At 39.9% G+C, this 25,562-nt stretch overlaps 2 protein-coding genes across 4 annotated transcripts in view; one reads left to right on the top strand and one right to left on the bottom strand.

Annotated features, from left to right (window-relative positions):
- The window catches only part of CCDC73 (coiled-coil domain containing 73), a 58,493-nt gene extending 54,832 nt beyond the window's left edge, over positions 1–3,661 (top strand). For 2 of the 3 annotated variants that reach the window (XM_032112040.1, XM_032112038.1), the window contains 2 exons: positions 276–409; positions 3,183–3,661. In XM_032112040.1, coding sequence (XP_031967931.1) covers positions 276–409; positions 3,183–3,392 — 344 coding nt within the window. In that variant the 3' untranslated portion in view covers positions 3,393–3,661. The remainder of the gene's footprint in view (positions 1–275; positions 410–3,182) is intronic. The other variant, XM_032112039.1, reaches the window with a different exon arrangement.
- A 519-nt stretch (positions 3,662–4,180) lies between these two features.
- On the bottom strand, positions 4,181–19,406 carry EIF3M (eukaryotic translation initiation factor 3 subunit M). The gene is made up of 11 exons (XM_032112041.1): positions 19,300–19,406; positions 17,792–17,924; positions 16,721–16,859; positions 16,224–16,347; positions 15,161–15,255; positions 10,592–10,675; positions 9,197–9,296; positions 8,736–8,817; positions 5,514–5,657; positions 4,899–4,959; positions 4,181–4,471 (listed from the first exon to the last, which is right to left on the bottom strand). Exons 1-11 carry the CDS (start codon positions 19,339–19,341, stop codon positions 4,351–4,353), a joined length of 1,125 nt encoding a protein of 374 aa, XP_031967932.1. The 5' UTR covers positions 19,342–19,406; the 3' UTR covers positions 4,181–4,350.
- Positions 19,407–25,562: the final 6,156 nt, after the last annotated feature.

The raw sequence follows: 25,562 nt of genomic DNA on the forward strand, positions 1-25,562 counted from the left end.
ATACACTTCCTATAAGTCACTTTTCTGTCATTAACTTAATACGTGAAAATGAGAGAAAACATTTTTAATCAAGTAGAAACATTCCTCATCTTTAGAGAAAAAATAGATGAAACGTGAAAGAAAAAAATGAAGGGCAAAAGCCTATAACAACGATCCAGTGATTTAAAACAAAAATACTTCATTTTTTAAGATCAGAGGTAAACCAGTTTAGTTATTTCACAATTAGTGCCTGGAGACTAAATTGCAGTTGTTACCATTTCCTTTTTGTCAATCAGGTTCTAGCAGTCTGAACAGAGCTGCCAACACTTTGAATACTTCTAGTATCCACCGAGACCCCCAGGGAGACCCTAGTGAAGAATGGAATGCTATAGCAAAGGCTTTTTATGATTCTTCTTTTCCCACAGAACATGTAAGTCAATTAAAAATATTGCAGACCAGACCTCAGTGAGCTAATTCCACAGATATTTGTACAACTGTACCCATCTGGATACTTTAAGGCTGAGTCAATCTCCGAAATAATATCAAAAGGGCAACAAGACACCATTTTTCACAATTAAGGTTGATAGAAAGCAGCAGGAAAAAGTCACAGCATATGAATCAAACAGATGCTAACCAGTCTGCTTGGGAGGGGAGGAAGAGGGTAGTCCATTGTGTACCCTAATAAAAATCATCACCTACAGTAAGAGTTAAAAAAAAAAAGGAAGATAGTAGTATGTGAAAGTATAAAAACATTGTTTCCTTTATTACTTTATAGCACCATGCCATTTAAAAGAATCAAAAGAATCCATGAAAGAATAAAATTTAGCACATCTATGATTTAGAGCCTATCCATTTATCTTACACTGTAGTTGTGATGCCCTATTTACAGTAATCTTATTATTTTGTAGGGTAACCTTACACAAATACACAAAAACAGAGAATAGAAACGTGTTGTTGCCCTGTAAGACAACTTGATTCAGGATGGCACTAAGCAATGGCTCTGCTGCATTTTGACATCTATGTTAGACTCGGGAGCTTGAACAGCTCTAACTGCTCTATTAGAATTTGACCCAATGCTAAATGTATCATTCAAAAGTGATGCAGTAATTTACAGCTGCAGCTGACCTTTCCTTTTTAGAAGAGGTTCTAGAGGTTATTTCTCAGGTAGTCAGGGCTGTCTCTGGGTGAGCTGTACAGTGGTTTCAAGTGACAAAGTTGAGCTGATAATTAGCTCTTGATGCCACCAGCATCCCCATTCCCTGAACTTCACAGGACTGATACTTTAAATTACTCGACTTTCCTAACCTGACTCTACTTGGGAATGACACTGAGGTGGATTTGTCACCAAACACAGTGGTGGTATTTACTGTGTGTCTCTTGCTTTTTCTCAGAGGTGGAGCCAGGAGCTGAGTGAACTACACTATGTAACCTAGAGCTAAAGCAAAGCTGTATTTCACTATCTGGTTGTGGTTATGTCTGCTTTGTCACCTCCAAGCTAAAGCTCCTGATGTGCTAGCTAAGAAAAAGCAGAGATGGACAAGAACAGTGCCTTGCTGGTTTCACCTTACTTAGATTTTTCAAATACTTAATCTATGAAATCTCAGCCTGCAATAATGCAGAGCACTCCCTCCTTTCTGTGTTGGTGTCATTCTAGTACCTTCTGTTCTCAAGTTTGGCATTTTTATGACCAATATAAACAAGCTGTTGGGAGATTAAAAATGGGCTCGACAGTCTTTTTTGCTGCTTGGTTTGCTTTGACTAACATGTATGATTGTAACTAGAGCAGACTTAAGCCTTCAGCAATTTGGGTAATCTCATTCAACCACAGTACAGTACTCTAAAAAGGGATAAAAATTATAAACAAATGCTACAGGTACACTTGTAATTCTAGTAAAAATATTAACAACTGTTTTAAACATTAGTGTGTCCATGCCTGAGTACCAAAGGATGAATAAGCACCCTCAACTCAGTTTAAACATGCAATTTTTAGTACAGGACAGGTTCAGCCCCACATGCTATTCCATAGAGATTTTGACTGGCTCGCTGTGAAGCATGATCTGTTTCTTGCTGAGGCCTTGGGAAAAAGCATGAAAGAAGTAACAGGTTGATACTTTTACTGCTCAAATGGAGAAGTTACTCCCTCATTGAAAGTGAGCTGCCAGTCATTACTGCTCCTAAGTATCAGTACCTTCAGCTGCATGGCAGTAACATTGTTACAAATGCAATAATGGAACAATTTGCACACATTTTATTGTTCATATTTCAAACTTTAAGAAATGCTTGTGCACTAGGGAAGGTAAGTTTTAGCACAAAATTAATGTGCTAAAATAAAGGTAGGCCTGATAAAGACAGAGTGGCTTACAGTTGGGTGGGGCACAGTTGCCTAATATTAAAAAAATGATTGAGCAGAGGGGGAAGGCCTCATCTTGTGATCTTTGCAAGACAAGTCCCCTAGCACAGAAGCAGTCTGAGAGGTCACCTTGCAGATCCCCTGCAGCACTGGCTCTGTGCTGCACCTTGCTCAGGCAGGTGGCTGGTGCTGTGTGCTAGCCCCACAGGAGCCACACAACCGCAGATTACAAGTGGAGAACTCATCATTCAAATGCGAGGTTTTTGCTCATCAGGCAAAAAATCTGTTTCCCTACTGTGTTGCCATCTGTCTTTGATTTGGATAGATAGGAAGTACCTAACAGTAATGTATCAAAGAGTAATTAAAACTATTAAAGGAACAAAAAGATCATTAACATAAAAAAGCCAACCTATTACAGACCTTGCATTAACAATGTTTGCTTTCTAATCTATACAGTGAAGTGGAGAGGGAGTTAACACTATAAACCTCATGATTTTGGGTTTTGTTAATCAAATGCTTGCATAGCAATAGAAATGTCAATTGCAACATTAAACTCTTTAATTAAGCTATTTATTTTGCTAATCTGCATTCTAATAAAAGCTTGTCTTTTTTAAATCACACTCTTGTACCAAGTCTTACATTAAGGTTTGGTTTATAAAAGTGTAATTGTCATTATCAAGTTTTCTAAACTAAATATGAAGCAAGCACTTAAAATTAAACATACTTTTCCCAACTGATTTATTTTCCTGTTAGTATTTCCTTGCTTGCTTAATGTTCAGCAAAATCCAACAATTTGAACCTTGGTACGTGAATTTCACTGGGTTATCAACTGCTAAGATTTGTATTCTGGCAGGTTAAAGAAGGATTTGCTGCTTTACAGAACAAGCAGAAGTCTTCTCACATGACTATCACTCCAGCAAGAAGTGAAAAAGCACTCAAAGATGAGGACAGCTGCTCTCTTCGTAACTCCATTATACAAAACCAAATAGGAGGAATTGAAAAATTACTGAATTTGGACAGACTTCATTCAGCAAGAAAAAGAAAATATGAAGAGGGCCAGTGAAGATGAGTGCCAGGAGATAAGCATTCTTTTAGGCATAGACCACTTACCCAAACCAGATTGGTAGAGGTGTTCCTACAGAATATGGTATATTATATGTGTAGTTTCACATTTAATACGTTAACATTTCTTGTGTGCAAAAATGTATACAGTTCCTACTCCTAATGTTAGTTCTGGTTCTGCAATCAAATTCAAACTTTGCCAAAGTTAAAAAGTTCATAAGTTAATGTTTTTATATATGTTCAGTAAAATTAAATGATTACTTGACTCTACCCTTCTCCTGCTCCTCTGAAGTTTTGGCTGAAAACAGTTCAATTAATTTTCTCTGACAGACTGCTCACTCACTTTTCAGGCAAAATCACCTCCAACTGTTTCAGAATACAATGGTTTCTGTGAACATTTACACCTACTTCCAGCAGTTCTAAGTGGCAGAAGAACAGAAAAATCTCCTGCTTACCTTTACTGCCAAATTATTTAAATATATCTGTTATAGTTTCTGTATCAGTAAGGTCTCTTTCAACACTGAAGTATCAGGTATGATTACAGAGATAAGGCAGCAGATCTGGCTTCATGAAGCTTCACTTCCATTGGGTCACATTTCTCCTCCCTTGGGTCTAAGGGAAGTTTTCTCTTACTTTACAAATACTCACACTATCATTTTTCTGACCTCCCTCCCTTCCTCCCCACACATCTTGCAAAGAAAGGTCCTCATACTGTAAAACGAACAAAAGCAACATAACCAATATTGCCAGTTTTTCTTGTTGCTGATTATGTAAGAAAATCAACAGAAGACATTTTCCCATGTTAGTTTTATTGCCTCTTTTTTTTTTTTTGTTGGGCTATTTAGAATATTTAGCTTCTTTAAACCAATTGCATACATTTTTTGGAAACATTCACAAACTGTCAAAGTTTTGAATAAAATTCACCTACAGCAATATTACTAGGTCAAAAAAAAAAATTCTTAGGTGTCTGAAAGACTGAGGAGACTGTTTTTCACTTGATTCAGATTTTGTTTCCAGGTGTTTAGAGTGTCATACAATTGCTGCCACTGCTGCTTTCCAAAAGTCCGATGTGTGCTGTGACTGGAGAAGTAAAACAAAATTGGAAGAAGATTACTAGAGATCTCGCACTCACCTAATTATTCTTCTATAGCATTGCTTTCCTCTCATGAGCAAACAGGGAAATTCTGATTTTCTCTCTAGAAATGGCTGCACTTTACCAGTTAAGAGAGTTCTGCAGCCTTCCCAAATATTTAAAGCAACAACAGTGATTAGTATTCTTGTCACTAGTAGGTCATTAAATGAAATGTCCTGGAAAGTAGGACTCTTTCATTAAATAAGCTAATCACATTCAGTGTGAGCTTTAATAAAATTATGATAAATAGCAACTATTTAACTACCAGCAACTGATAGGAACAATACCTTGCTTCTAGTTAAAATATTCTGCAAATATAAGGGAAATAATTAGAACACACTAAGTTCTGCAAAAGGCTATGAAGAATTGTCTTACCTGACAACGACTTTCCTCTGTGTCTGATCTATTTTGCAGTACACCATCTTTGTCTTTACAGCTGCAAAAAACCAATGCTGTTTTGAGCAACATTTTCATGATTGTGCAAAGGTATTAAACAGCATAAAAACGGTTCAAAATTAGATCAATACAAACATAAGAACACATAAGCAGTTCACTTAATCTCTTTTGCTGTTGGTTTTAATGGCCTAATAGGCAGAAAAGCAAAATGATGTAACAAGATGAAGGTCATGCACGAATCCTATTGTTTGGTGCCAACCTATTAAAGTAATATCCTGTACAATTTTTATGAACTTCTCTCCCCTACAAACACATCCTGTTTTAATGACAGCAAACAAAACCAGATAACAAATTAAACCTGCAAACAATTTATTAGTTCTGTAAAGAATTACTTGAGATACAGTTCCTGTCACTGAGAAGAAAAACACTGGTTAAAACACAACAGTTGGGCCTGTCTTTAAGCATGAAGTTGTGCAGCTTTATCTTGTAAAAAGCACAAAAGTTAAAATTAATACTGTTCTAATACTCAGCATTAGAAGACTGTAAAGTTCTTGTTCATGAGCACTGTGTGCAGAGTGGTACCACAGTTCTTACCGTCAATGACAAATGCTTCTACATCATCAGCCCCGATCTGGAGCTCCTGCTGCATCGTGTCAAATGAGATTTCTTTATTCTCTACAGCCATTCCCATGAAAGTAAGGAGCCTCATCTTTGCCATGTTGTGTTCATGCAACAAGCCTGAGTAAAAGTGTTGATAGTTTAATTAATGATTTAATTATAATCATACAAATTATTTGCTTTTCATGTTATTTTTACTAGATATGCTTCCAATAATTTCGAATTTATTTCACATTAAAATATATTCTACTTCTCCTTATCAACAGCAGTTTTTCTGAGGTAAAATATCAAATCCTGCATCTGCCTTGTCTTTTGTTAAAATAGCAAGTTTCATTGTGAATTCATCAAGACTCAGTTGTTTTTAGTAAAAATGTATTATCTAGAAAAGTTTTATTTTTTGAGCAGTAAAAACATCACCTGAACAGAATTTTAGGTGGTGAGAGTACAAGTGAATTTTTCAGTTGCATCACCTGGAAGAACAGCAATGCAACAAAATGGAAAATCCCCAGCTGGTTATGCCAAAAAACCTTCTTACAGCCTCCCCACTCATTCTCCTGTAGCTTCTGGAAAACAAACCTCTCACAGTTTGGTTCCAGAACATAACACTGTGGTGCCAGAAGAAAGCATTTTGGTACTGAATTTGTTTGTCCACAGCAAAAAAGGCATCGTAAGTTCCATGTAAGCATCCAGTGTGGCCAAGAAAAGTGTTGTTCGAAACCAGCAGAACCAATGCCAAGGTCAGGTTACATCTTTTACATGACTGCATGAATGGCAGCACAAGGAACTGTGCCAAGACCTTGCATGTCTAAATCAGAGACCATTTTTCTGGAAAAACATCTAGGTCAACCAAGTTAAGCCACTGAGATGAAACAAGGCATTTTTTAATCCCAAGGTCCATGAGGTACCAACTAAGATCCAGTAGAAGTTCCTTAAAAATGAGTGTCAATCATTTTGTTCTACAATGACATTATAAACATTCCCATTGCTTCAGTAAATATGTAAGTTTGGAATTTATAACACCCATGCACTAGCAGGGAAGCACATTAGTGCAGGACATCATGTTGTGTTAATTAGCTGTAATTATGATGCAGGTTTCCTATTTGGCACCGATTCAACAAAAATGTGATCACCATAATTCATACGAATGAGGAGCACCAGCAACTATACCTAACTGGGTTTAATGGAACTCTACAAGCATCAAAAAATCAATTAGCACACATTAACCCTAATTAACAAATGCAAATGAGGTGCTGATTAACTTTGCAAAAAAGACTGCTGATAATACCAGATTAACTGTGGCCATGTTAGGGCGATGCAGTTGACACAGATAATGCTACTGCTGGCCTAAATTGTCAGCATTAATAAAACAACAAATTGTAACAAACTGATGCCACCTGTAGGAGCCTTCACTGCACAGCTCTTCTGGGCCAGTTCTAACTGGTCCTGGTCCAGGAAAGGCTACACCTACAGCCCATGCTCTACTGCCACTGAAATCCTATTACTAATAGCCTTTAAAACAAAGGTATCTTAGCAAGTTATTTTAAAAAAAATCTCTAAAGCATGGTTAAAAATCTCATTGCTTTTGGGAACAGATCATTTTTGAATGCCTCATCTAATAATTGCATTGTTGTCCAGACCAAACTGTCCTTGTTCTTCAAAGCCAAGGCTGAACCATTCAGCTCCCAGCATTTCCATCTGTGCTGCCTCCAAATCTGTTTGTCCACTGCTCAAAGACACACCAAGTTTCTGAGCACACCATAAGGCAGGTGAGAAATCAGCGTAAGTGGAAGTTAAGACTGTCTTTCAAAACAGTTACACTGGTATTTAAGGATTTTACTAAGATTATATGAATCTTAGATATATTGAAAGCTGACACACTGAATTAATTCATGGAGGGAAGCACAGATACTGGGAGACAAGGCAAAAAAAATCACAACAATTGAGTATAATACAGTTACTGCTACATGTATGTATAATTAATTTTCTATAAATTTATTCAAATGTTGGTGTAACAGCAATTTCAGCAAATACTTCTGTGGACAAAGACCTAAAAGATAAACCCAAAACCCACTTTCCCCTGAGAAAGAAAAGCATAAGATGTCTGCATAACTAATGTTCAGATACATGTGACTAAAGATACACTTATCCTATATACACATTTACAAGCTACCAAAAACTTGCTGCTAATTTTATCCACCAAAAAATCCCATTGGTATTTCCATCATTTCAATACCCAAAGTACCACAATTTTAAAGCTCTGAGGGCAATTATTCTAAGAATTATATCACACTCCATTAAACAAAATAATGCATGTGTTAAAAGGCTGCACTCAACTCTGTTTTAGCAAAACTATGGCTTTCCTCAAATGCATCCAATGCAGTGTTTAAGTGTCATTTCAAAATCAAAGTTATTAAAAAAACCCCCATATTTTTATGGAAACATTTATTCATTACCAATATGTCAAAACCTTAATGCAGTAATAAAAAAATCTGCATCATTGAGCAATTTCTGCATTGTCACTGACCCCTGTCCTAAAAAGCTGGAATATAAAAAACGTAATTTTAATGCATGCAATAGCTTATGAACCAGTGCTCCTTTGAAACAGTCAATTACACATCAACGGGGGAGTGTCAGAGTGTTAATTACTACTCCTTTTTTCCACAGTGTGTAAATAAAGAGGGTGCTGACATTAACATTCCATCACATTGCTTCATGTGATGAAACAAATTAACTGGGACAGACTGTGGCTTGCTGGGTCTAATGCATCAGCACATGCAGACACACACACACACACTATCACATGCCTTATCTTACTGCTCAGAAGTATTTGCTGTTACAAAGTTATTCATCATAAAAAACCAGGAGATTTATACAAGCCAGTGGTTTACTCAATGCAGTTATGATCTCTGGCCTAGCCTAGAGTACGACTGTGTTAAACCTTTCAGGGGGGGAGTTCTAAGAGAAAAAAACCAGCAGGTAAAACCATAGTTCTCTTCCAAAGCCATAAACCAGCTTGTTTTCAAAGAACAAACCATAGTCAGATGGCCCACTCAGCATCTAGCAGAGGTTATCGTCTACAAACTCTCATCTGTTACGAAATTTCCTTGCTTCAACACATGGACTCGAACTCAAGAACTCTGTGGCTTCCATACCTTAAACTACGCAAATAGTCAGAAATGCAATGATCTGAAAACTTACCCAGGGAGTCAATGAAGTCTTTGTTGTTCTGATAAAACTTGACATAGGATGCTAGTTTAGCACTTACAAAAATTGTCAAAAGCTAAAAGATGGAAAACAAGTATGAGAACAGTTAAAATATTATCTTGCAGGCTGGACAGATATATGGGTATTGAACAGAATGTTAAGAGCTGAAATTCTGTCAATAGCTGTGGGCTATCTGTGTTGAGCTTACTTCCTTTTCCCAGACTTAAGATTTGCTACAGAACTCATGTGAGGATGGGACTTGTAACTGAGTTTCTGGAACTTTGAAAGGGAAACATTTCACATGCAATTTTAATTTTAAAGACTATAAAAAGGAATAGCCCATTGCAGCTCAGGATTACTGACACAGATAACTATTCTAATGGATTTCAAAAGACACATTAAAACAAAGCAGTCTACTGCTATCAAACCATCTCACTAAAAACAAAGTTACTTACATCATGAATAAGTTCTCCTTCCAAAAATTTGACTGGTTTTAAGGCAAGAAGATGATCAAAGAGAAAGGTATTTGGATCCTTCAATGCTCGTACAATACATCTAACAAGAAAAGGAAAATGCTTACTTTCAAAGCAATACACATCTTTATGACTAAGGGCAACTCAATTTGCTGTTCCTAGAAATACACAAAGGTTTTCAATTATTTTTAAAGGTAACACATGTCACATTCCAATTTTAATCTTCATTTTACAGATGGAAAAACCAAGGAACAGAAAGCATTAAGTAATTTGTCCCGTATCCCAAAATAAATGTGCCATGTGGTAAAACCACAGATCACCCTACAGTTTCCATCTATGCATTTCTTTCCAGCACAGCCTTCATTCCTAGAGGCATTTTTACTGTCCTCCTAAAATGTCATAGAATTGTTTGGGAAGATTTAATTATACTTGAATATATGACACAAAACAGAGAAAACCCCGACACCAAACAGTGCAAGGCCCAGGATTTATCAGTTGCAGCTCCAGACTAGAAACAGGAACTCCAGATGAAAGCTTTTCTCAGCAGCACATCAGATGCCTTGGCTTGCTCTGCCACACAAGGACACCAGGAGAATGGGAGTTCTGCACAGACTCAGCCCTGGGCACACGAGTTCTCTCAGAGGCACAGGCTGCAGGTTGCTGTAGGGTAGCCAGTGAAGTTTCCACTTCCGCACTGACACTAATTTTCCAAAGGAGTCATCCTGATTTTCCTCTGTGGTTAAGTATAAACAACTCCCTTGAGAACTACTGATAGTGCACATCTGGCAGAACTTAAATAACTAATTCCTAAGAAAAATCATGATAGTTAGAACATCAAAATACAGGCATTTACTCATTTTGGCCAGTGGGGAAAATGCACTGTTACAAATCAATTTAGTCCCAGCTTGTCCAACAGGTAAGCTTAATTCTGTGCAGTTCTCATTCTTTGTACTTGCTCATAGACAAGACAGCAACAATGTCTTTTCAAGAGAAAGTGCTATATTTGAAAAGAATGCTGAAGGTTAGATAATAAAACAGGCAAAAAGTAAAAAAATCTGAAATAAAGGATTCCAGTACAGATTTTGAGTGCACCGCTGCTGTACAGGAAGTCCTTACCCAAGGCTGATCTCTCTCAGCAGTGACCAGGAACACTCCTGTGCACTTGCACACTGGAATAAACCTGGCTGTGCCTACAAACAACCAGACCTACTGCAGACTGCAGAAACAAACTCTCGATTGAGTCAGCAATGCTACAGAAGAGGCCATGGCAGGGCCCCTGACCTGTCAGGCCACTCAATACTCTTAATAATAAGATGATCAAAATATTTGACAATTGAGGAAAAGTTACTTTTAAGGAAACTGGGAAGTCAGTATTACCTGTGAGCATCAACTCGAGCCTGGGAAGCATTGTCCTCTGTGTAACTTCCCAGTAGCTCCACCATTACTTTTGCTGCAGTGTCACTATAGAAAAAAAAAATGAAATTACCTCAGGACTGCTGAAAAAATAGTTCAAACAAGACACTCAAATATTTAAATAATTCCATTATGATGTTATAGGTCAAATTAAATTACACTTGAAAAAGATGTAGATGATCCATTTTAATTCTAGTGGAGAGAACAAATGAACTGGATGTATTCTTTCAATTCTTGTTCTACAAAATGTTTATCTTCACCCTTCATTTCATTCTCTTAAACTGATAAATTACCTGCTGGTTATGGAAAAAGCTTTCTGAGCTAGGAACAGCTTTATATGGTTCACTAGAATGCTCCTCTTATGCACATCTGGATTTAATCATTGTGCAATAAGTAGCGCTGCAAAGTTTATTTCAAATGTAAAATGGCATCTCTTAAAGAATATTTATGGTCAGGAAAATGACTGTATAAAAGCTGCTCTCTTCTTTCACAGATTCTTTCTTCAAGTATTCAGAGTGAGAGCTGCTCATTTTATTGATGAAATTATGCAGCCAGCAATGAGACTGGTTGAGGCTGCTGTGAAGCAAACAGCTTCCAGCACTGCTCTGACAGACAGCTTTTAGAAAAACAACAACTCCTCAGCAACTGAGCAAACCTACAGCCTTGTCTACCCAGATAATTTTGTAAACACCACCAATACCACTGCAAACCAGCTCAGAGATCGTTACTGTGTCATTTTAACAGATTTTATTTATTTTCATCAAACAGTTTTACCACCAAGGCCAGCGACCACTGATGCTTTTTGCAAAATTTGCAACAAATTATCCCATGTGGTCTAAAAGCACACACAACTTTCCTTAAAACAAAACACTGCAAGAATGGAGTTTCAATTTGCATTAATGACTTAGGCCAATGGCATAAACTGCACAGGGAAAAACAAACCAACACAACATACCCAGTATGTTCTGTGCTGTGACAGAGGTTTAACCCATACAGCAGCACAGGTCTGAATGGGTTTTGTAGTACAATAACATTGTCTTTATATGGGCACTTATTTGAAATTTCACCATACCACTGTTTGACAGCCACTCTATAGGGGGAAGTTTATTCTCAGAGAATTCACCAGATCAGAGAGATGTGCAGCACAAAAGTTAGGATATCATGGGCAACAGCCAGTATCATATGTAATCTGGATGTACATTGAACAAAGACAGTTTGTCCCCAGGCAGGGGCATTTTCTGTAGATCCCAAAACATTCCAGAAGCATATTCAGGGATATAAGCTTTAATGGAATATTTGTTTTAAAACTCCAGCATTAAAGAGGTCAGGTTATGCTTTGCACTGGTAACCAATATTGACATAAATGAACTGGCAGTTCTGTATCAGTGAAAAAAAATTAATTTAGGCAGCTTTATATATGAGAGAAGCATTTGCATGTAAATCAGTCTATGACTGACTCTGATTGTGGCACTGGTGAAATCTTACCAACACTAGATGTTCTAGGAGACAAAGGACCAGTTTAATACAGGACTGGCACTATATATATATTCAATCAAATAGGCTCAGCTCACATGCTATTCAACCTAAGAATACACAACTCCTTATTTAATAAAAGCTTTTCAGCAGTTGTTCTCGTACACTTCAGAGCTGTGTTACAGTTTTCTGGCACTTTTCCTGTCCTAATCTTTCCCTTAGGAGCAAAAATTGAAAACCATCACTTAACTAATTTCAAATAGTATTTTCAATTCCCCACTTTTTTGTTTTGTTTTGTTTTTAAGTGGGGAAGGAGTGGAATTTGTCACTTGTATTTCTAGGAAACAACAGAATGCTACAATTACTCCCAAACTTTCTATGCTGAATTCTTGTGAACCTCAGCAAATATGGCAGGCCTTTAGTCTTACATTCTATTTCGTGTCAGATTACTACTGTAAATTAGGATGTTTGAAGCACTCATACAGATCACTATTTTCCCACAGTTCTTTGTTAAATGTGTCTCACCTAAGGTGCAAATGTGAACATATTTTCTAGCAAAACAGCCTGAACAAGTGCTCTTGGCTCCACCTGCCAGTCCAGATGCATAACTTGACAAAAGGCCAGTGAGAGCTTAAGAGTGATGGTAGATAAAAGGAAGGAAAAAACCACAACAGAGCATTCAGAGACTTAAGTGACATGTTGGAATCGAGTCCCTCTACATTACATGATATTAAATGGAACTAAAATTAAATGAAACAATTACTCCACAGGTGCCTGACATGCTGAGCTTTTTGCTACAAGTATTAATAACCAGACCTGCCAGACCTGTTTGAATTTAACTTGGGCAGGGCTAAAGCTGCTGGATCCTGCCAGCAGAGACCAGCTTTAAACTGCATCAAGGTGGCTAGAAAAGGTCTGATAAAACAAACTTTTACTTATCACCGTAGGAAAAGGGACACCACACAACCTCTGCATCATCTGCTTTTTAGGAGCTACCAATCTATTAACTACCAATTTACCCACTGTGAGAAAGTCTGTTAGCTATGGAAAACCATCTCCTATGCCACACTGAGCAAAGTTAAAACATAAATCAAGCAAATGAAAGAATTAAGTTGTCTTCAACAAGGTAGTTCTTTTCCCTTGATTATAAATCAACAATGGTAACTGAGGTATGATTTTTATCACTTATTCTTCAGTTCCCACTTATCTTCCCATACTGCTAGATAGAGCAACATTCCTGAGTGCTACAGCTGGAATGCTGCTGTGAGTTTCCCATACTATTCCAAACACTGCCCACTGATCCAGGAGAGTGAACCAGGTCAAAGGTGCCAGGGTCACTTCTTGTTTTCTTTTCTGGAGGGAAGTGCAAGTGCTCTGAAACGCTGCTCCGCTCAGTGCACAGCTTGCTGCAACCCATGGTAAGGACACTGAGTGCAGGAGTCCTTTCTAACAGGGTCTGTGGAAGGTTTTATTGGCTATCTTAAAAATATCACCTATGGTTAGTAAGCAAAAAACATTTAGTAGCAAGGTTACTGGTAGCAGTGGAAACAAAAAGTAGAAGTTTAATCCACTGATTTGACAGCAAGGCTAGCTAAAAATAGCTGGCTATTAAGTTAGGGAATGAAACTAGTTAAAACCTCGCAATAAATCAACAGGATGGGAAGTGTTTAAAAGAGCAGGAATGTTATCAGTGTAATATTTCTGAAACAAGGTAAGCAATAAGCCATGGAAAAGATCTGTGATTAACATTCCTGAATTTATTTTGACCATTTGGAATCTGCCATACAGAACTATCGATGCAAAAGCATTTGAGTGTTACAAACAGGAATTCCCAGTACTGTAGTTCACAGAGTAACTATTCCATGAGGATTAATCATCCCTAAATGGAGGTTAGTCAAAAACGATCCTGCTGTGCTGATGCAGCATTTCCAGGCTACAATTCCAGCAGGGCAGAATAAGCCAACTGTCCTGACAGAAGGAACTCTTCTCCACTTGTGACAGCTTCACACTTGCCTTTTTAAACCCCCAGCAAGGTCATGTCCCCAGTCCAACCCCCTGTGCAGTCACACAGATGCCCACACGAGCACAAACACACTCAGGGACTGGCAGGAACAGAGGATACAGGACAGAACATTCCTTCTGCAGCAGTACAAGGTTACGCAAACGCGGAAAACGCAAGCGCAGTTCTGGTACCACTGTGAGTCACCAGTGGAGGGGTCCTGATGCTGCCTCACCACAAAAATCAAAAAAATCTTGGAAAAGTAACTCAGAAAACAAAGTGGAAAGGCAGGAGCAAGCAACACACACCCCCAACATCCCCCTTCCAAACTACAGGGGCAGTTTAGGTAGGTTTGAGCTGTTGTGGAACTACACTCTGAACCACTGGACAGCAGCCCACCTCTCTAGTCCTGGCCAGGGCACTCAATCCACTGTATCACATCTGCAAGATAAACTGATGACAGCTCTCAGTTAAGACCTGCATTAATTTACAGGCACCATACACAGAGGATTACTCTACATGCCAGAAGACAGTGGTCTGCCAAGTTTGTTAGATCAAAGATGCTTCTTATGATCCAGGATAGTAATTCAAAATGGCCAAGCAGGTATTCTGTGGACATTAATTTCCATGACTAGTGGAAAGCTCTGTCCTGAAGGTAATGTTTACATAAAAAGACTGATTCTGTTAACTGTGATTGATAAGCTTTCCCACATCATTAAGTAAGAGATAGCACTACCATGCACTAAAATGTCCAAAGTGCAATAATAAACTTGGCATAATGCTACAATGCTCTAAGATGAGTATTTATAGAAAGAAATAGTGTGTTATTTTGGGAGTCTGTGGTTTGCAGCTAATTCACCACTAACTTTAATATTCTTGGGAACACTGGTTTAATACAGGAATGCTTAAAAATATTAAACCCCCCCCCCCCCAAATATATTTGGATTGAATTATCGGTACAGATTGATTTTACAAGTCTTGTGAGAAATACCTTCCCTACAGATCACCTATAGTACATCAAAATACAGAGTTATCTAGTATGTATGACTTGTCTTTTATACCTTTTCTTGCAGTCTACTAGGACGTCATAGAGCAGTCTCAGGAGAGTGTGCTTTTTCTCTGTGGCCAGATTCCAGTCGGAAATCCATTTTCGGACCTAAGTAGAATACAAATGAAAAAGAAGCATTCAGGAAAAGACTAAATAACACTACAAATACTCCTCATTTTCTCCCAGGCAGAAAAGGATTAAAAATATCTTGCACAGAGATTTCTCTTTTAGGTCCTTTGACTTGCAGGCTCTCCATGCTGTACCTGAAGTTTTTCCATGAGAAGCCAAAAGTCTGTGCTCTCCACATTACTTCCTAACTAAGGATGAGTGATTCTCATATATTCTGATTCCAGAGCAAGAGACAAGAACTTGACTCCTCACTCTTGATCAAAGCTTCTCACTTTGGTTTCCACCACAGGAATCAAACACTCATCTATATATGAGCACCATCAGAAATGAAAAATAGACAGCAACTTCACTTAGATTCTGCAGACGGGCCTTTAAAAGACAAAACCTGTATTCTGCATTTCTTATTTAGAATCATAGAATGGTTTGGGTTGCAAAGAACCTTAAAAGGTCATCTAGTTTCAAGCCCCCTGCCATGGGCAGGGATGCCACCCACTAGATTAAATTGCTCAGAGCCCCATCCTACTGGGCCTTGAACACTGGCAGGGATGGGGCATCCACAGCTTTTCTGGGCAACCTGCTCAGTGCTTCACCACTCTCACAGTCAAGAACTTAACATCTAAAATCAAGATCTCTCCTCTTTTAGCTTAAAACCATTACCCCTCATCCTATCACTATTTGCCCATGTCAAAAGTTGTTCTCCCTCTTTAATGAGCCCCCTCTAAAGTACTGCAATAAGGGCACCCTGGGGCCTTCTCTTCTCCAGGCAGAACAACCCCAATGCTCTCAGCCTTTTCTCATAGGAGAGGTGTTGCATCTCTCTAATCATCTTCACAGCAATTTCTTTAGGCTCTGGCAATTTGTAAGAGATGGTCTGTATCAGCTCTGAGTAACATTAAGGTACAACATGTTTCATACAAAGGCCACAACTTGATGGGCCACTTGATTACCTGATCTAGTTCAGTTGGAATGTACTGGATGGCACCACACGACGAGGCCACTTTCAGAAGGCTGCAGTACACTGTGTACCTCACAGGAGTGTTCTTGTCCATGCCATGGAAGAGATTGCTCAGGCTAAACCGCAAACAACCAACAACAGAGTCAGAGGTTTCAAAAAACACTACTGGAGTGCACGTAAATATTTTATTAAGACACTTGCAAGTACAGACAATGCACCTGGCAGCACCTTACATCCATGATGAGCTGTAACAGCTTCTGGTTTTGTGCTCATTTTCAGCAAACAAGCTGAAAACTATGCATTTTAACTTTTTAATACCCAAGGAAAAAATACTGGTCCTTCTATTTTATGACAGTAAAAAGGTAGAAGAGGGCTTCCTGCAACACCCCACACTTTCATTTAAAGACTTTTAAGATAATCCTTCCTCTTTAGAGGCACGATTACTTTGCAAAGTCCACCATTTCTCACTTTGCTCTGTACAATACTTACAGCTGCAGTCTAAGAGATGGGCGCTCTCCTTCCCGAAATTTTACTAACTTCTCACACAGGTTTTCAATCAGTGCTTCTTGTTTTTCAGGTTCCAGGATAAGAAGCAGAGAGACAACGCTGTTCATCACGCTCTCAACATCTGCATAAACAAAACCATACAGCTGTTTGAAACTGCAAGCAGCAATCAGCAGCTCTCTCGTGCGGAAAAGTTACTTTTGATATGAATCACCACTTTGCACGAGCAAGAACTTTTAAAGAAAAAAAAAGCCAAGATATTAACCTGGATATTCATCAGAATGTACCAGAGGTTTGGCTCAGGTGGGCTTACACCAACACATTTCCATGTAAGGCAAGAATTACCACTCTAAGGTCAACACAGAATGTGGTATTTGATACACTCTTGCTCTGAACTCAAAGCAACTCTGAAATCAGAGGAACTCTGGGTTCCACACAGTGGCTTCTTCCTACACATCCAGGAAACTGCCCACTGTAAAACTGTAGCTGTAGTGAGAATAGTAACACCTAGTGCCCAAGTACAGTAAAACATTTTACCAGGAGCATAAGGGATACCCAGACCACATGAAAAACGCCCTCAAGAACAATGAGGTGTATTACAAACCCTCCCCAGTTGCTGTTTTAAGTGTGGTGTTCCATCCTTTCCAAACTGAACCACACCGGTTTTGTGCCTTCTTTCCAGTCTGCCCAAATACCAGTCAAGCAAAGGCCAAGAACAAAACTCATTACATATGGAAAATATTATTTATTCCCCAAAATGACACCTGAGCATCAAAACCCCTATTTCACATACAAGTCTCTATGCCCTCATTACAAGCACAGTCTAGCTTGGCTTCTGACTTCTTCAAAGGGTGCTGGATCTTTGGAGAAAGGAGGGGCAGAGTACATGCAAATATTCCATGGAAATGATGGAAATAAGCCCTTCCATTTTTATGACGGTGCACGGCTTGTGTTTTAACACATGCTACACATTTCTAAGTTCTGCCAGCTCTTACTGTTTGAAAGCACTCATGGCGATGAGTTTAGCAAAACCAACAAGACTTAAGAGATGCAAACCTTTGTCATCCTCTTTCAGGCACACATCACACACTTCAATAATCTGTGCCAAGTCCACATGAAGTCCGCCTTCCGCGTTCTCTTCAGAGATTTCTGCTCCTTTGGATTTCAGGTAAGCTCGTAGTTCTGCAGCCTTAAAAAAGAGAAAGACAATACATAGAAAATAAAACAGTTGTTTTGTGAACAAAAAGGTCAAAGTAATTAAATTTCTTACAGATTCTTGTTCTGCCAGATGCTGCACCTGCTTCTGGTTTGCCAGTGACTGAATAGGTCACAGAGCTGTTGGGCTTCCTTACAGCATGAATGTGTCGCTTACAACTGGGTACTGCACTGCAGGCGTAGTAAGTTTTTGTGACTTCCTTACGAATTTTTACTATCTTTTACTCCCTCTGCAAACTTCAGAAAAACATTAAAACCGTTTAGTTGCCTCTTCCCCAGAAAAGAAAAAAGGTATAAACAAAGCCACTTTAGGGAGGGCAGAACTTTGTCTTCACACAACCTAAAAACAGTTTCTAATCTAATTACAGAATGGCTTAGGTTGGAAGGAACCTTAAAGATCATCTTGTTCCACACCTCTGCCATGAGCAGGGAATGTTCCACTAAACCAGGTTGCCCGAAGCCTAATTCAACCCGGCCTTATAATGCCATGAGCTGCCTTACACTGTTAGGACTTAAACCAACACCAAGGAAATACCTTTCTCTCAGCAACAGGCCTATTCATTACCTTTACAATTCAGGGCTTCAGCAGCAGAACCATAACCCTTCAGAAACAATCTGAGGCCATGAGACTTTTGGCAGAGAGCATTTCTGACGGGGAGGCTGCTGTGACACGAACTGCCATTTACATCACATTCAGTGTCAAATCATTTTGGAACCAGAGGAGAGAGCTAAATGCCCTGGGACAAACCGCTGAACTGAGGATGTTTCAGACGAGCTACTTGATGGGGCTGTACTAGGCATTATGGCAAGTGAAAACTGGGCTAAAGTAGCGGCGTGTGCAGTTCTTGGAGATTTCCAATGTGTATATATACACATCCTATATTCATTGTGTATACGTACAGAAGTATGTAGATATACATACTTCAATGACACTGGGAACAAGCAGCCTCCAAATTCAAAGGCACGAGAAAGCAGCAGCTCAAAGACAGAAATCCCAGTTCCCATGCCTGTAGTACCGAGAATCCTGCAAACCCGAGTTGCCTAAGTAATGCCCATATGTGAACCCGTTTCCTTCTGCTAAATAAAAAGTAGGGCTGAGGAGCGATGAAAACGAATGCCGGGGAGGTGGAACACTGAAGAGGGAACTGCAAACACAGGGTTATCTTTCAGCCATTATGTTCAGTTTTCTCTCTATCGCCTGCTCGGTCTCTGTAGGGAACAGCCCAGACGAGCTCACGGAGCGCTCGCGGCGCGCACGGCGGGGCAGGTCCGGCTCCGGCTGCCGGCCCCCGACACGGTCCGGCCCAGACCCCCCGGCCCGGGGGCGATCGCTCCCCGGGGACACTGACCTGATCCTCCTCGGTGATGTCGATGAAGGCCGGCACGCTCATGGCTCCGAGCACGCCGCGCTCCGGAAAGGCGGAGCGGCTTCCGCCACCGCGCCAGGCCGCGCCGCTTCCGCTTCCCGCCGCCGGGCGGGCGGGCCCCGCGCTCCGACCGCCCTGCCCGGGCCGCCGTGCCCGACTCGGCCCTGCCCGGGCCGCCCTGCCCGGACCGCCCTGCCCGACTCGGCCCTGCCCGACTCGGCCCTGCCCGGACCGCCCTGCCCGGGCCGCCCTGCCCGACTCGGCCCTGCCCGGACCGCCCTGCCCGGACCGCCTTGCCGGGGCCGCCGTGCCCGACTCGGTCCTGCCGGGGCCGCCGTGCCCGACTCGGCCCTGCCCGGACCGCCGGCCTTTGTCGCTGCCGGGCGGGAACGTGGGGCTGCCCGGGCGCGGTCGCGGCACCTACACCCGCCCCACCAACTCCCCCCGCTCTCACACTCACACCTTCCTTTCTCCTCTCTTAAAAGCTGAAGTGCTTCTTGCCTGGTCGTTTTTCTAGGACCAGGTTAAATAACAGACTTCACGTCGGTGTGTCGGGAGTGGAACGTGGTGGGAGTAAGGACAGCAGTTCCCAAACGGAGGCTGGTCACCTTTTCTTTAGTTTGTCTCAACACCTGCGCTCACGCTCCAGTGAGACCTGAGGAGCCCTCACTCGGTGTTGCCGGTGTGTTGAGCGTGTTTTGTGCTCAGGTTTCCTGTTCAGCTGTGGCAGACCACCAGGAACATTGCGTGACTTTCCCCGTGTTCAGAGGCTAAAATGAAAGCCAAGAAAATAATAGAATTGCTAAGGTTGAAAAGACCTCTAAAATCACTAAGTCTAACCAGTAGCCCAGCTAGTAAAGACTGCTGCACACAAACCTCCTTGTTTTATAAACCTGGCCAAATCCTGACTAAACTTAGTTGTCGAGTCTAATAACCACAGCAGGTTCTGAGTTTCCACAGCGCTGAGCGCAGTGAACCTGATAAAGGCCCACACTGCCTTTATTAAATGTCATGACTCTGCTCAGTTTTGATCATCTGCATGCTTGTGTAACTTTTAAATAATGCTTCAACTTCTAATTTTTCCATCATACAAATCCTGCCTAAATAGTTTATCCTACTTTAGGCAGTATTTTTAAAATATTACCCCTACCGTAGCTGATTAATTATCTTTCAACCAGAATATTTTAATACTCTCTGATTGATAGTCTTATCTGTATTTTGTATTTCAGATATCAGCATCCTGGCAGTTACAGGTAGATATAGAGATAGGTCTCTCCTTTGTGTGTCTGATCTAGAAGGGGATCTGATTTTCAGAGAATGAGTGTTTGAGCATTTTTAAAGTGTAGGTGAATTTCCTCTAGTACTGCTCAACACAGTCCTGTGAAAGTAAAGGTAATTGGAATCCAACATACCGGGGGATAGGGATACATCATACATTTGATTTTCACACATCTTTAGGGGACATTTCAGGTGCTGAAGCACATGCCTGTTGCCGGTTTACATTCTGGAATACTGTGCATGCCTGCAAGCTGCAGTGAGTGTCCTGTAGATCCCATGCTGTGTCCGAAATTCCTCTGCAGATGCCCAAGCTACCCCAGGGCATATAAATCGCCCAAGTCACACAGGGAACTCCCAGCCCCAGTGTCTATTTTTATTTAGGCAGTGCACCCAAATGGAGGTTTTTCGTGTATTATTCTGAGTATACGAAAATAGAATAACCATGGATCACACTGGGTAGACAGGACATGACTCTAAAGAGCTCTGCTGAAATATCCACATATGGTCTGTTGCATGATACTTTATTTGTCCCAGAAGAGTTAAGATGATAGATGATAGCTGGGGTTTGAACTTGTGCATCAGGAAGGCCACTTTGAATATAAAGGGGGCAGTATGTGTTTTGTGAAACTACCGATGCAAAGAGGATGTAGTGGAGGAATGGCTTTCAGTGTTATTGGAATTATGACATTTCTGTGGAAACAAGGTGGTTGTTTATAGTCCTGTCTGCAGTTTGTGAAGCCAGTTCAGAAACGGGGTGTGGATGGGGTTAAAGCAAGGGAGCCAGAGCTCCCTGCAGAGGCTGCCAGGACTGGTACTCCCAGCGCTCCCAGTCTGGAGAGCCTCAGCCACCCAGTGCCCTGGGGCAGCAGGTCTGCAGGGAGGGCTGCGAGCAGCACCTCGGGGACACCCCGGGGCAGGAACCAAAGGAGGTCACTACAACTGGCTGACGTGTGTGAGTCTGTGTATGTCTCTATAACATGGGGAAAGTCTTACTACCTGAGTAAGACTTTCTGCTGAAGGAAAAAGGAATTTTGGCTGGTACCCACTGCAAATTGTTTCGTTTTGTTTTGCTTCTATAGGCAAACCAGAGAGAGAGGTGGAGTCGAAAGAAGTGACATTCTGTCCTGTGTGCTTTGAACGTGGTGACTGAAGAGAACAAATCCTTTAGTTGCCATGTCTTAAAAAGCATTTTTTTATGGAGGCTCTTTGAAATCAGCAGACAGCTTTTGAGATCTTCTCCAATACAGAGGGGAAGTACAGACTCTATGGCGGTATAATTATTCCTCTTCAGAAACCCTCTTATTTATTTATTTATTTATTTATTTAATGGTTTTCTCTGTAGGAAAGATGAGAGCTGAGCTGTGTCTCCGGAAAGCTGTGTAAGGGCCGCTGGGAGCTGCACCCCTTTTCCCTGTCGGTGCGATCCGTTTTGTGCTGAGTGCCCTCTGGAGGTCTTGGACACGCAGTGACCCGGGAGAGTCCCGGCTACCGCGACTGTGCCTGAGCTCTTCAGGACTCCTTTGCTTTAAAGGTTCTCCCTCTTCTTCTTTTTTCGTTTGGGAGAGGTATTCTAGCCAGCCTAGACGAGCGGGACACAGTTAAATCAGCTTTTAGTTTAGGTCAGAATTACGGCATATGAATTACTCAAAAAAAGGTAAAAAATAATTCAGATCCAAATAATTCATCTAAATTCTCAGTCAGCAAAATGAATCTGTTTCATATTTAGGAGCTTTGATTAGCTTTATCAATGTATTGAAGTGTGCTTCCTACTTATGTTTCTAGTTTTTCCCTAGTTCTCGTTGGGGCTAAGGGGAAACTGCTAAAATACCCTTTAAGCTTCTTCTTGCAAGATATATCAGAGATCTCAGGGGAAGCCTGTTATCCTTATTTTTCCAGCCAAGTTCTGTAGCCAGAAGAACTCTGGATAACTTCAGTAAGTATAGCAACTTTTGGTGCTCATCTGATTTTCTTGTAATCTGTAAATTCTCCGCTTTTGTACACTTATTCCCCTAACTGTATCAGTTAAAATAAATACCTGCAGTTGCCCTGACCAGCATGCTATCTTCAGTCAAAATATGTATTAAAAATTCTATGTTGAAGAAGCAAAATTCAATATTGCATTATTATTAATAATATTGGGCTTTGACATGGAGTTTTGCCTCTGAAAAGCATTTCGAAATGTATTTTTGTGGACTCTCGCTACACTTATTTTGCTGCTAATGTAGCAGGTGTTTTTCTTAACCATTTTTAAGGAGAAATCCTAAGTTTAGAGGAAATGAGCACTCAATTATTTAAATTTCCTGAGATTAGAGGAAGAACACTTTGCCAAACAATGCCTCTTCACTTCAAAACCTCTCCCCATAAATTATGTTAGGAGATCTTATTAAAAGTCTTTAAAAATTTCCTATTAAAAATGGTTGACTGCAGTCCAGACCATCACAGCTTTTGTGCTTTCAGTGAAATACCACAGCTGTCGCGAAGAAATATATTGTGAGACAAAAGGTTTTGTTTCCCTAGTCGTAAATTATTTTTGTGATATCTGAAGTAAGATAAAACTTTCACTTATGTTTGAGTGAAGGAAGATTCCAGTGATAACTTGTTCAAAAATCTATAAAAAGAATATAAGAATGTAGATCTAGATAGCAAATTAGAATCAGACTTCCTTTTTGTTTAAGGAAAGCAATTATTTCTGAAGTCAGTGAAGATTATAACCAGGGATAATAGCATAACTTTGCAAAGCACTGTGCCTTTATCTCAGTAGAACCTGAAGTTTAAGCTTTCAAGTCTGACCTTTGGGAACTCTACAACAGAAACCTTGAGTGCTGGGCAGTTTTTAAACCAACGTTAAACATTAGAAAGTAGTCTGTTTACTAATTGTACTATATTATATTATGCTATAACTATAATACATTAGATTACAGTAAAACAAAAAAATAGATCTTTTTTATAATTAAAGAAGTATCAAACAAATTGGTTTTGACTATATTTGTTTTTCTATTCGTGACCGAGTTTTTTGCTGCAGGATTCTGCAGCCCTTCAGAGGAGGGAGGGCTGTACATGCACTGAACAGGCTGTGAAGTATTTGCTGTCAGGACTGAATTCTGTGTTTACCCAGTCAAGGAGTAGAAGCATATTCAAGGTATGACTTGTGTATGTAATGAAAATATGAAATTACAGCATATATGCTAAAAATTATTTGTCAAAATCTTCTGCTAAATAATTTTGAATGAAAGATAAATTAGGACATTCACAATTTGCTCATCCATCACTGTTTTACAGCTAAAGGTCAAATTTCTCAGCCTCCTCCCCTGCTCGTTATAGAGATTACTGAATAAAGAAATACAGTACTGGTGCTAGAACTCAGAATTTGAGACATTTTAGGTTACATATGGAAAAAATCAATATGCTTTTTCTAATTATCAATAACATTAATAACGAAGCCAGTTCTCTTTAGCCGGTGCCACCTCAAGAGTTTACTGGAATTTGTTTACTTGTATATTAAATATATCAGGAGTATACAAACCAAAAATGGCCTTTTCTTCTGCTGTGCAATTTAGAGAATTGGAGTATGCAGCCTTGATCCTTTGGTAAGATTCTTTACTGTAGCCCCCTACTTTTTTCCTTCTGAATGATTTTTCTTATAAATCAAAATTCATCTTCATAGTGCTTTTTTATGCCAACATGTGCTATGCACTCTTTGGGTCAAACTTACTCAGACTGAAAGAACTATGAAAATAAATATAAATCAAAATAATCAGCACTTGGGAATTATGTCCTTTGTGAGGATGAAGATATATATTCCATATCCCATATACCTGGGGCGGGGACAAGGTGGGTCAGGTATTTGTGAGATCAGGAGTTGATGCACACCAGTGTGAATGAGATGCCTGGAGCACACAGTTCCATACTGCTCCAGCCATTGCCAAAGGATGTGTGGGGCACATGGGGGTCAGGGGTGAGTACCTAAAACCTCTATACCCTTGTAGGGTCTAGCTCTGTGTTCTCACTCATGCTGAATGGCCTTTTACAAGTAATCCCACTGATGTCAGTGAGACTTTTCTGTAATAAAATGCTGTCTGACAAGAATATGGATATCAGAATCTGGCCCTGCTTGTACTAATTCCATTTTAATGAATACTTAAATGGAATTGTTATTAAAAAAGTCTATTTCCTAATATTCAATAAGTCAAAACTATAAAACCAGTTTGCCAGTTGTTGCCAGTCTAGTCAAAGCCATTTTCTCTCATATTGAAAATAATAGTACATACTGTCTCCATTCAGGAGGGATTAATTGTAATACTTTTATCTGCTTCATAAGATTTATTTCTAATAATGAAGAGCAGAGAAAAGCAGGGGAGCTTTAAACATTCATTGTTTTTATTAAAGCACTATATATTCATGAGATGTTTCACAAACACGGAATTTGCTTAGCAGAAGCTTGTTTCTTGAATGAGCAACTTCAAACCAGAGTTTTAAAAAAGTGTTGTTAATTTCTCTGATCATATCCATTTAATTTTATAAGATGGAGCCTTGGGCACTCTGTGATAATGCAGAGGTACACATTAAACCTTGCTAAGATTTTGTAGGCTTGTCAGCTGATGAGGATTATTGGAGCAGTGTTGTGGTGTGCTGCTGGAGGAGCTACCTGATATCAGTCCCCACTGTAGCAAAACAAAGTTGGATCTCTTAGGGTAAATGTTTTGGATTTGAGGTGGTTTCTCCCTATACATGGAAGAGGACTGATCTTCTTAACTTCCATGGTGACATCCACACCGAGGAGTGGGAAGTATGCTTATGATGCTGTTTGACTTCATTGCACATTAACCAAAAAAAACCAAAAAGCAGTAAAGAAGGGTAAAAAAGAAACTGAATTCACATAAATCACTGATAAACATGCTGTTGTATTGAAAAAGCCTGGCAGAAAAATTCTAGCACAATATTATTTCCTTGGAATTTGCTAAATCTTT

This window comes from Corvus moneduloides, chromosome 6, assembly GCF_009650955.1.
Source record: "Corvus moneduloides isolate bCorMon1 chromosome 6, bCorMon1.pri, whole genome shotgun sequence".
In the NCBI taxonomy this organism is placed as follows: domain Eukaryota; kingdom Metazoa; phylum Chordata; class Aves; order Passeriformes; family Corvidae; genus Corvus; species Corvus moneduloides.